Source organism: Anomaloglossus baeobatrachus, chromosome 2 (assembly GCF_048569485.1).
Source record: "Anomaloglossus baeobatrachus isolate aAnoBae1 chromosome 2, aAnoBae1.hap1, whole genome shotgun sequence".
Lineage (NCBI taxonomy): Eukaryota > Metazoa > Chordata > Amphibia > Anura > Aromobatidae > Anomaloglossus > Anomaloglossus baeobatrachus.
Window position 1 is genome coordinate 662,927,731 of NC_134354.1, and position 12,815 is coordinate 662,940,545.

The 12,815-nt window shown below is 46.9% G+C and overlaps 1 protein-coding gene across 1 annotated transcript in view; it reads right to left on the bottom strand.

Moving 5' to 3' along the window:
* DCTN2 (dynactin subunit 2) overlaps positions 1 to 12,815 on the bottom strand; it is an 85,989-nt gene that overhangs the window by 41,812 nt on the left and 31,362 nt on the right. Inside the window, exon 3 of the mRNA XM_075337079.1 lies at positions 4,433 to 4,529. Coding sequence (XP_075193194.1) covers positions 4,433 to 4,529 — 97 coding nt within the window. The remainder of the gene's footprint in view (positions 1 to 4,432; positions 4,530 to 12,815) is intronic.

Here is a 12,815-nt window from a genome sequence, read left to right on the forward strand (position 1 = left end):
GAAAGAGAGACGTTCTTGTCTAGGGACGTCGACCTCCTGTCCCATTTGTGGTGTCCGATAGAAGCGGACGCAGACGAAACTGTGCAAGGGAACTGCCTCCCTTGCTGCCACCATCTTCCTTAGAAGTGCATGCGGCGCCTCAAGGGGTGTGACTGGGCCCGAAGGAGAGAGTGCACCCCTGTCTGTAGTGAACGCTGATTATGCAGCGGAAGCTTCACTATCGCTGAGAGAGTATGAAACTCCATCCCGAGGTAAGTCAGTGATTGGGTCGGTGTCAGTGTTGACATGCCACCCAGGAGGGTGTCTTGACTAGAAGATCGTCTAGGTAAGTGATCACCGAGTGGCCCTTAGGACCGCTACCACTGCAAACGGCACATGGAGATAAGCATCCCTGATGTCGATTAATGCTAGGAAGTCTCCTTGTGCCATAGAGGCGATGACAAGCGGAGAGATTCCATCCGGATCCGTCAGGTTCTCACATGTCTGTTGAGCAGTGGGAAGACCAGAACGGGGCGGAATGATCCGTCCTTTCTTGGTACCACGAACAAGTTGGAGTAAAAACCGCGACTACGTTCTTGAAGGGGAACGGGTAACGCAACTCCTCCTGCCTTCAGAGTGTTCACCGCCTGAAAACGTGCATCAGCTCGCTCGGAGGGCGGAGATGTTGTGAAGAAACGAGTCGGAGGACGAGAACTGAGCTCTATCCTGTAATCGTGAGACAGAATGTCTCTCATCCAACGGTCTTGGACATGTGGAGACCGCTCCCCTGACCTGGACCGCCATGCAGAAGAGTTTCTCTGGCTCGGCTGTGGCCTGTTGGACGATGAGATGGGGACCTAGCTGAGGGTGCTAAGGTCTCTTTGGTATGGGCTGGGTAAGCACGAGACCATTCCTTTGGAATGCTCAATCGATTCATCCAATTGTGCGCCAAACAATCGGTCGCCAGAAAATGGCAAACCGGACAAGAGCTTCTTGGAAGCAGAGACTGCCTTCCATTCTCGTAGCCACATGGCCCTGCGGACTGCCACCGGATTGGCGGATGCTACCGCTGTACGGCAAGCCGAGTCCAGGACAGCATTCATGGCGTAGGATGAAAATACCGACGCCTGGGACGTCGAAGACGCTAATTGCGGAGCAGAGTATGACCGCATTAATCTCAGACAGAGCAGCTGAGATAGCCTGGAGTGCCCACACTGCTGCAAAGGCTGGGGCAACGGACGCGCCTATGGCTTCATAGATGGATTTCATTAGGAGCTCTATCTGCCTGTCCGTGGCATTCTTGAGCGTTGAACCGTCAGCCACTGCTACTACGGATCTAGCCGCCCGTCTAGAGACTGGAGGGCCACCTTGGAACACTGAGCCCAACCCTTAACCACGTCAGAGGGGAAGGGATAACGTATGTTATTAATGCGTTTAGTAAAACGCTTGTCCGGGAAAGCCTTGTGCTTCTGGACAGCATCTCTGAAGCATTGAGAGCCACGTCCGGACAGAGTCCTGGGCTGCGACCTCCGCCTCATCCTCTAGAGAGTCCTCAAGCTGAGACCCTTGATGAAGTCGGGGAAGATTCTAAGCAAGCCCGCTTAGCCGGTCTGGGACTGCAGTCCGTGCCGGAGTCCCCCACGTAATAACTAGAGGTCCCCCCAGGAGCCCGCTGCGTCGCGGACCGAGCGGGGCCTGTGAGCGATCCCGCAGTGCCCGGGGCCTGTGTAAGGGGCCGGTCTGGGCTGCAAGCTTCTAGTATCTTAGCAGACCATATGTCCATAGGCTGAGCCCTGGATTGTGAAAGTGACTCAGAGTTTTTCAGCAAAAGCTGCAAACTCTGTCCCTGCCGTCTGGACAGGGGACGCCGGCGGTTCTACCCGGGCCGAGTCCAACCAGTGCCCCAGGCTCCGGCTGAGCGAGTGCCCTATGGCCTGAGCAATGCTCACAGTGATCACCGAGTATGTACCGCTGAACTGTGAAAATGCATACAATATTATTTATATATATATATATATATATATATATATATATATATATATATATATATATATATATATATATATATATATATATATATATATATATATATACATATACATACATACATACATACATACATACATACATACATACATACATACATACATACATACATACATACATACATACATACATACATACATACATACATACATACATACACACACAGTTCAGCACTCTAGGTGGGCCAGCCCGATGGGAAGAAGCCACCTGGCTTACCGACCGCTCAAGCAGTGTGTGCTGCTTAAAAACATGGCTGTAGGCGTTTACAGGGGAAGAGGGGGGCCGTGGGCGTAACCCCAAAAGTGCGGGAATCTGGAGTCCCGGAGTGAAAAGTGAGGGGGGCGGAGGACGCTCCAGCCCTCACAGTCGGCGTCAGACCGACCGTCCCGCCCCTCCCCCTGACTGGCAGGTCCGGGGGCGGGAGTTTAAGGCACTAGACCGCAAAAGCCGGGGGCTAAAGTTAAAAACCTCGGCCGGCCAGCAGGCGCGGTCGGCGCGGTAGTCCCGTACTACCCCCGCAGTCGCCGCCAAGTCTGAGGCCAAGGTGCTCCATGCACCGTCCCCGAGGGGACACTGAGTACCTATGTGGGGATCTGTGCCGTAGAGTGATTAGTGAGGGGGGCGGAGGACAGCCCAGTCTGCTCCAGCCCTCACTGTCGGCGTCAGCCCGACCGTCCCGCCCTTCCCCCTGACTGGCAGGTCCGGGGGCGGGAGTTTAAGGCACTAGGCCGCAAAAGCCGGGGGCTAAAGTTGAAAACCGCGGCCGGCCAGCAGGCACGGTTGGCGCGGTAGTCCCGTAGCAACCCCGCAATCGCTGCCAAGTCTAAGTCCAAGGTGCTCCATGCACCGTCCCTAAGGGGACACTGAGTACCTGTGCGGGGATCTGTGCCATAGAGTGATTAGTGAGGGGGGCGGAGGACAGCCAAGTGTGCTCCAGCCCTCACTGTCGGCGTCCGACCGACCGTCCCGCCCTACCCCCTGACTGGCAGGGCTGGGGGCGGGAGTTTAAGGCACTAGGCCGCAAAAGCCGGGGACTAAAGTTAAAACCGCGGCCGGCAAGCAGGCGCGGTCGGCGCGGTAGTCCCGGCGTCATACCAATCACTGCAGTCGCTGCAGCGTCTGAGGTCCAGGTGCTCTATGCACCGTCCCCAAGGGGACACAGAGTACCTGTAGATGCAGGGCCCTGTCCCTGATGATACTCAGTCTCCTGTCCGTCAGATTCCCTCAGGGGCTGCGGAGGGAGCCCGGTCCCAGTGCCTGGATGACCGGATAGGATCCCACTTCTCCCAGAGCCCCTAAGGGATGGGGAAGGAAAACGGCATGTGGCTCCTGCCTGTGTACCCGCAATGGGTACCTCAACCTTAACAACACCGCCGACTTAGTGGGGTGAGAAGGGAGCATGCCGGGGGCCCTGTGAGGGGCCCTCTTTTCTTCCATCCGATAAAATCAGCAGCTGCTGCTGACTAAAATGGGAGCATGAGTGCATGTGTGCCTCCTTCAACACAAAGCATAAAAACTGATGAGCCCGTGATGCACGGGAGGGTGTATAGCAGAGGGGAGGGGTTACACTTTTTAAAGTGTAATACTTTGTGTGGCCTCCAGAGGCAGAAGCTATACACCCAATTGTCTGGGTCTCCCAATGGAGCGACAAAGAAATACGATATAATATAATATATATCTCTCTATCTTTATCTCCCGGGACAAGAAAAATGATTTTTGAATAAAATTTGCCTTTTTCGGAGACCCTTACTTTTTCTTGGTACAACATTCCAATTGCTTTTTTTTTTGCACTTCTTTTTAGAGGAAGTGCGGGCACCAAAAAAATTACAATTCTGGTTTTTAGATGTTCTTTTCTTCTTCTTGTTTATCTTACAATTTTAACCTGTTTTAGATTTCGTTTGGGATTTTATGGCCACGATGATATGAAATGTGCTTATTTTTTTATTTCTCCATTATTTAACTGTGAAAAGGCGGGGTAATCTAGAGATATACATCTTTCGAAGTATGGTATCCCCATAACCGTACTAACTTGAGCTTGCCAGATCATTTTTACTGCACAATGAACTGTCAAAGAAACAAATCCCAAAAAAGAATGTTGAAATTGTGGGGGAGTTTTTTTTGTTTTCTTTATTTAACCTCACTTGGATTTTTTTTCTCCCAATCTTTCAGTACAGTGGCTATGTCAGTGGAAAAAATAAATAATAATGTGGATCTTTTAACACTAGAAGTCCCACAGAGGGGTCATTTGACATTTCTACCATTGGAACCCTATGGAGCTCGAAATTCCTGGGACTTCTAGTGTTAAAAGTGAGGAAATAATGACGGAATAAGAACACAAAAAGCACACAGTCACTTAGGCGTTTATGTAATTCACATGGTGTTCGGTACCTTGATAGAAGACACTTACCAAGCCCCTTAGTTCCAATTTTCTTGTCTTTAAATTTATCATAAGCAGCATTGGGGTTGACGATGATGTGCTCCACGCTCGTGCTGGCCAGCTCCTCCTACATAAGAATTGGGGATACAGTTAGAGGTCAGGAGTGACCAGATAACATTTCTCTTCTGTTTCCTACAACTCTTATCACATATAGAAGGGTAGAATAAAAGTGAAGGAAATAAAGGGACGGGAACACAAGAAGCAACAGCGATTTTCTATATATATATTAGGCAATGGTGTGATTTGACTTTTTAGGTTTAGGAACAAATCAGAAGAAATCATGAAGACACAGACAACATGACTCTGAAAGAAAAAGTATTGACTTCTAAATAAATGGCAGCATCATCGATCCAGTACTGCGCTGCAGAGAATTACACGAGCCGTAGATCTCACGCAAACAGGCAGAAGAAAAGAAATCTCCAAGAAATCTCCAGGCTACTGTGATCACACTACCGCATCAAGGGTGCAGCAATTGTTCACCCCTTGTATTAAAAAGTGTTAAAGGGAACCTGTCACTAGAATTTGCGCTATTAAACTAAAAGAATCCCCTTCTGCAGCTCCTGGCTGCATTCTATAAAGGCTCATCTTGCTACTGGCCCCATTTTCAGACCGAAATAACTTTATAAAATATTTCCTTTTGCTATGGTAAGGAGGTTTGCTGGCCCCGTGGGCGGGCTGTATTTCGTCCGTTATCCCCCCCCTCCTGCCGCTGTTCGCCGTCCCCCAGTGTTCATTTACATAGATGAGGTCGCCGCTCTCATGTTCTGCAGTGCTCCGGAAGTCTCATGCATGCGCAGTGGCACTATCGCGGGACTGAGCACCGTTTTCAAATCACGAGCGCCGGTGATGTTATTGCGCAAGCGCGAGATTATGGGCGGGGAAAAATGCTTGAGTGTCCCATTGACTTTCATTATACTTGGCACTCGAGTCAAGCTCGTCCAAGCGTCCTACCTGCTGGTTTTGAGTAACGAGCACCTGAGCATTGTAGTGCTCGCTCATCATTAGATATGACATCATGTTTTTCCGAAAATAAGCCCTAGCAAGATTTTCTGACTTTTTGGGAGTATGCCTAAAATATAAGCTGTACTCCACAAATAAGCCCTAGTTGCAGTTCATCATACTAATAGAATCCTGAGATAGGGATATGTGCAGCCCTTTCAGGATATGTAGCTTTTATTGATGTATGTTGCTCCGTTGTGTTGCTTTAAGCCCTGGAAAATCTGTGAGGCCTCCGTTAATGGAAAATGAATATTTACCCCTTCCCCCGCCCATCCCTCTGTGTCGGTGTAAGTGATTCAGTCAGACTGCTGTATTCCTCTCCCGACGATTGCATCACAATCCTCGAACTGGAAAGCAATTCTCCTGACTGGAGCATGACGGCTGCATAGAAATACATGCGGTCACGTTTGGGTCAGTAGAGCTGCCGGACAGATCGAGGATTGTGATGCAGTCGTCGGGAGAGAAATACAGCAGTCTGACTGAATCACTGACACCGACAGAGGGATGGGCGGGGAAGGGGGTGAATATTCATTTCTCATTAACAGAGGGCTCACAGATATTCCAGGGCTTACAGCAACACATTTGAGAAAGAAAATTTTTGGTAGCCTTGTTTGGACCAATAGTCGTAGTTGAACACTACCAGAGGGCTACTATCGATTCTAAACATTGCATTTTTGCATCCATCTGCTTTTTTTTTCTAAATGTCTTTTCCCGCTCAATGTTGCCAGTGGTGATGCGCCTCATGACTAGTGATGGGCGAAGTCGCAGATAACCAGGACCGGTGGGTCTAACCAAGTTAAAAACAAACAAAAAAAAAAAATAAAAACAAAAACCTTGTGCCGGCCCAGGGTTGAACCCGATTATCTGGCCGGATGCCGGTCCCCATATAAGTCTATGGGGACCTGAATTCAACAATGATAAATCATGGTATAAGGGATACGGGGATAGGAGAAAGCACTTCATACTTACTGAGGCTCTGGTACGGCTGTAACTACTTCGAGGTCGCTCATTCACTTCCGAGGCCACTCATTTACCTTCATGCATATGCACCGCTGTCCCCGCAACTGGCGTCTATGATTGGTTGCAGTCAGACGCGTCCCCACTGTGTCATCTGACTATTTTTAATGTGCCATTTGTGTCTATCGTGGTATAAAAAGAAATAAAAAATTTGGCATATGGTTCCCCCATATTATGATACCCAGCACAGAAAGCTCGTGGCTACAAGCTGTAGCCCCTAGCCATGCGCGCTTATCTTGGCTGTGTATCAAAATAAGAGGAACCACATGCGTTTTGTTTTTTTTAATTAATTTTAAAAAAAAAAACATCGTGCAGTCCCCCCAATTTTGATGCCCGACAACTGGGGGCTGGTATTGTCAGGCTGGGGAGACCCATGCTTATTGGGAGCCCCCCAGCCTAAAAATAGCAAACGCCCGGGATTGCCACATCCATTAGATGTATCAAGCACGGCGCTTTACCCGGCTCTTCCCGATTGCCCTGGTGCAGTGGCAATAAGGGGTTAATGGCAGCCAATAGCTGCCACCAAGCCCTAGATTAGTAATGGGAGGTGTGTATGAGACTCCCCATTTCTAAGCTGTAGGTTAAAAGTAAACACAAAACACCCAAAAAATCCTGTATTTGAAATGAAAGACAAAATCCACCCTCTTTCACCCCTTTATTAACTCCCAAACTTCCCAGGTAATCTACACAAGGTCCCACAATGATTGCAGGTCTGCTACATTTGAAGCTCACAGCAAGCGCCATAGAAATGGGAGCTGCAGGCAGAGACTGAGCGAGCCGCGCAATCAAAGGCGCATGTGGTTCTTATTTTGGTACACAGCCAAGATAAGTGCACAGCTGGGGGCTGTAGCCGTATGCTTTATGCTGGGTATCAAAACGGGGGGACCTTAAGCCAATTGTTTTATTTTTACACCACGATAGTGACCTTCAGACATGGTCTGTGATTTGTTGCAGTCAGATGCTGTCACACAAGCTGGGGGCCTGTCTGACTGCAACTAATCACATGTGACGGTAGGTGGGGAAATCAGTGCATATGGATGAGCAATAATGAGCGTCCCCAGAAGAAGAACGAGCTGCCGTGGGAGCAGGAACAGCCGCACCGGAGCCTTGGTAAACATGAAGCTCTTGCTTCATTCTAATTTTTTATTCATTCATTTTTTTTCCCTCGAATGCAGAATCCAGATCAGAAATTAGAATTCCCTGAGAATTCCGGGCCTGGCACTCTGGTACATTTGAAATCGTGTGGATCCGGATTTTTACTGTCCGGGTTCACCCATCACTACTCATGACGTGATCTTGTGCCTGCGGATCTGAGGTCTCTGTTGAAACTGCCACTATCGCATTCACTCCCTGAAGAAGAGATGCTGCCCGCTACATCCCATCCTTTCTGACCACTTTATATTAATAGATAATGTACTGCAATTTCTTAGAGGGAACCTGTCACGCTGCACAGGCAGCCAAAAATGTCTAATCAATCTGATCTACTCCTGCAGAGCAAATACCATTTTCAACATGACAGGTTCCCTTTAAAGGGTATGTGCCCACATAGAAGATATTATCTGCTTAGTGCAACTGTCAATCAAAAAGCTGCCGAATTTTTAAACTTCACTTTCTTGGAATTGAAAGCCTAAACATCCGAGCTGTCCACTAATGGCATGTAGAGAATCAGCCTGATAGTGCCAGTACTGCACTGGCTTCACCTTATATATGAAAATCCTGATGTTTGGTTCCCTTTAAACCCCTATATGCTGCGATTAATCATAATCACAGTATTCAGAAAGCAGGGATAGGAATCTCTTACCTCTCCCTGGCGATCAGGTCCCTGTAATGCGATCAAAGGGACCCGATCGCTGCCATGACAAGCCTGGGTTACTGAGCTATGGATCACCTCACACACCATGCATCCGGCATGGTCTGTGAGACAAAGTGTCAGTGCTTTGTGTGCATCACTGACAGATATATTCCACCGTAGTGCTTGAGCAAAAGCAATGCAGTGGATTATATCCGCAGGAAAAAAAAAAAAAAAAAAAAAAACAAATAAAATCGACATGCTGCTTTTTTCTGCACGAAAAAAAATCTGCAACATGTGCACAGCAGTTCAGGATTCTCCGATTTTGCTGGGATGTTTTTACTTGCATACAAAAAAAACAACAAAAAAAACAACAAGCTGGCATCATTGCTGCATAATTGGTTAACAAACCAAACAGCTTCCCAAAAAACACACACAGAAAATAACAAAAAGCCATGCAAATCGGGCATTCTTCTTTAGCATTTACATGGTAATATAGTCTAAGCTAGCGCACCATAAACATGGTGCAGGAAACCATCATTAGGGCTTGGTTGACAAACTGTTTTTGCTGTTGCGCTTTTTATGGGACCAGCAAAACGAAGGAGACTGGATATCTCATGCACACGCGGCTTTCTTTTCCTTTTTGCCAATTCTTTCAGCATTTTCCATCCATTCTAATGAGAAGTAAAATATCATGCAAAAACGTGCATTTTATGGAGCGTTTTCCTGCCAACACTCTGGTATTTGCAGCAGTAAAATCTGCTGCAAACATTAAAACTTGAGCTTATCCCTTTAGCAATAACAAAATCGGCAAAAATCACATCAACATTTTCTAATCATTACACGAAAGATACGAAAGTAGCACAAGAACGAGCGTCTCTAGTATTAGTAAGGCACAGACGAATGTATACTACTGCAGACAAGACAGGCAGCCGAGGCACGCAGGGAGGCAGACACAATGACAGGCTTCTTACCAGCTCCTTGCAGGTTTCCCAAGAGGTGAATGACAAATAAACAGTTAAAAAGGAGGGGAAAAAAAAAGAAGATTTGGCATTAGACAAATACACATGCGACAATGTATAGGTGTACAGCGCCCAAAGACATCAGAATCCCAGACAAGATTTGGATTTACAAATCTTAAGATCTCGTCACTAAATTACTGGTCACCCGTGTGACAGCCGGAGGGAGAATGGCTACATCATTAACAGGAAAGTCAGATTTATACATTATTAGTTTCTGAAAAAAACTGGATAACAGCCATCATAGCATCAAAACGGGTCCTAACCCAGCCTTTCCACACTTCTGTAAAGAAAGTTTTCTAAGTTAGAGCAGTGTCAGGCAACGGTAATACAGATGCAGAATTTATGGCTGCAAGACCAGAGCCATCCATGGGTCTATTACCTAATATCATAGATCTCGATGATGCTGTCAGATTAGATCCGGGTTGGGATCAGGAAATGCAGCTGCAATATGGATGCAAAAATGGCCCATTATTACACATGTCTGAGACTGGCCCTGACAATACAGAAGTTTGGGAGAGTTGGGTGACAATGCCTGTGAAGGTTTGGGGGCAACACTAGCAGTCAGAACGTTTTTCCAGACACTAATACTGATCAATACAATTTCTTAAAGGGAACCTGTCACCGGATGTTCCTAATATTTACCTAACAGTCGGTGCGGAGCAGAATGGTCGGATGGCGTCTCCGTTCTCCGGGTCCTGCGCCTCCTGTTTCGGCCATCTTTGTCCTTCTGAAGCTGGTGTGTATGACACGTTCTACGTCATCTACACTAGCCGACAGTGAGGTCCTGCGCAGGCACACTTTCATCTGACCAGTCTGTTCTGCACCAACCATTAGGCAATTATTATGAACATCCGGTGACAGGTTCCCTTTAAATGGAACCAGACAGCAAGATTTACTCCAGAAATTGTTAGGAGAGCAGTATCAGCCTCATAGTAACATCTTTAATATAAAATGTGAGAATATACTTGCTGTAAACTAAAGTTTTAATCTCTGCACTTCAGTTCTCCGGACTAGTCCCGGAGCATCGTCCCTCATCACTTCGCTGTCAGCACCCCCCCGCAGCGTGATTGGCAGAGATCAGGGTGGAGGAGAACATGTTGTCCCTGTGTTCTCTCTGCACACGCTGGCTGTCAATCACACTGCGGGGACGTGATGACAGTGAAGTGCAGAGATGAGGGACAGCGCTCTGTGACTAGTCCGGGGAACTGAAGCGCCGAAAATAAAAATTTTGCAGCAAATACATTCACAGATCTATAACAAAGGACATTACTATGAGGCCGATACTGCTCTCCTAAACACTTACGGGGTAAATCTTGCTGCGTGGTTCTCTAACTCAAGTGAAATTTTCGGCTATAGGATGAAATTCTGTTCTCCACTGTGACCTCGTATATGAGGGTGTTGTATTAGGCAATGGCATTTATGGCAGATACAATTAGTTGCTGGAAGCATTATCATAAAGGCTTAGCTCAAAGCTTTAGTAATTTATTAGTGCGGTGAAATGAAATCCATGTACAGACTGGATGGGTTAATACAGCCTTGTGAATGACGCTGCAGCAGACAAATCAGCAGAGACAAGGACGTGTGATATAGGATCTGAATACAGGTCTAACGGTCCCTTCACCAGGGGCCGACCCTCCGCTCTAATAGTCATGTACTGATGTCCCTGCATCCATAGGCATCAGTAAGGTTCTGCCGATCGATGGGTGTTCTCTGGCCTAGAAAAACTTCCTTCTTGCAGTCAGGAGAATCAGGCCATCTCCATATACTAGATTATCGGTGGGTTCATATACATCTGATGTGTGCCAATCTTAAAGGGGTTGTTCACTACTCTGTTCTCAATTGTTTTATACCCCATTATAAAACTAAAAACAGCCTATTCTGCCCTCCGGGGACGGCACTGGGTCTCCCGGGGCTCATGTGATGTTATGTCACATGAACCCTGAACACAATCAGCGGCTGCTTCATTCTCACTTCCTCTGGACAAAAGTAACTCAGAAGCGAGAGCTGCTGTTGCTCTTCGTCTTCCTCCAAACATCAGTTCTGTTCAAAGGAAGCAAGACAAGCGTCTGCCGATTGGCTGCAGGGCCCATGTGATATAATGTCACGCCAGCCCCAGGAGACCCAGCTCCCTCATCACTGGAATGGTGCCAGCACCAGAGGAGAGTACAGGCTGCTTTGATTTCGTAAGGGGATATATAGCAATTAAGAAGTCTGAGTAGTGTACAGCCCCTTAACCCTTTCAGCCCCCGGGCATTTTGTGTTTTTAAGGTTTTTTTTTCTCGCTTACTTCCGAGAGCCGTAACTTTTTTATTTTTCCGTCAATCTTGCCATATGAGGGCTTGTATTTTGCGGGACGAGTTGTACTTTTAAATTAAACCATACGTTTTACCATATAGTGTACTGGAAAACGGCAAAAAAAAAATTCCAAGTGCGGAAAAATTGCAAAAAAAAAAAAAAAAGTATGATCGCACTATAGTTTTTGGGATATTTTATTCATAGTGTTCACTATATGGTAAAACTGATGTGCCATTGTGATGCCTGAGGTCCGTGCGAGTTTGTAGACACCAAACATGAATAAGTATACTTGTATTTAAGGGATTAAAAAAAAAAAAAAAAATTCACAAGCTTGTCCAAAAAAGGTGGCGCACGTTTTGCGCCATTTTCCAAAACCCATAGCGTTCTCATTTTTCGGGATCTGAGGTTCAGTGACTGCTTATTTTTTGCGTCTCGAGCTGACGTTTTTAATGGCACTATTTTTGCGCAGATGCTACGTTTTGATCGTCTGTTATTGCATTTTGCGCAAAATTTGTGGTGACCAAAAAACGTAATTTAGGCGTTTGGAATTTTTTTGCCGCTACGCCGTTTACTGATCAGATTAATTGATTTCATATTTTGATAGATCGGGCATTTTTTGAACGCGGCGATACGAAATGTGTATATTTTTTATTTTTTTAACCCTTTAAATTTTCAATGGGGTGAAAGAGGGGTGATTTGAAAGTTTTTTTTTGTTTTTTTTTAAAACTTTTTTTTTATTTTACTAGTCCCCCTAGGGGGCTATAGCGATCAGCAATCCGATCGCTCTGATCTATCTGCTGATCACAGCTATACAGCTGTAAACAGCAGATACGGTCACTTCCTGCTTCACTGGCCTCCGGGCCCTATCTGCAGGTCACAGCTACAGAGCTAAGATCTGCAGATTTGGTGCTTTACCTTCAATGCCGGCTGTATTCCGGCATTGAGAGGAAGTGACTCATGTTAGCTACAGGCGTCATCACATGACCCTGTGCTACCATGGCAACCACCGAAAGTCACGTGGTCATGTCACGTGACTTCCGGTGGGGGCGGGGTAAGTCACTGTCATGGCGGCGCGCATATACATCTCTCTGCCGCCAGATTTTGGCAGCGAGATGTAAGGGGTTAATGGTCGCGGGTGGAAGCGATTCCACCCGCGACTAGCAGGCACACATGTCAGGTGTTGAAAACACCCGACATGTGCGCGGATCGCCGCGACCTGCCCACGGCAGGG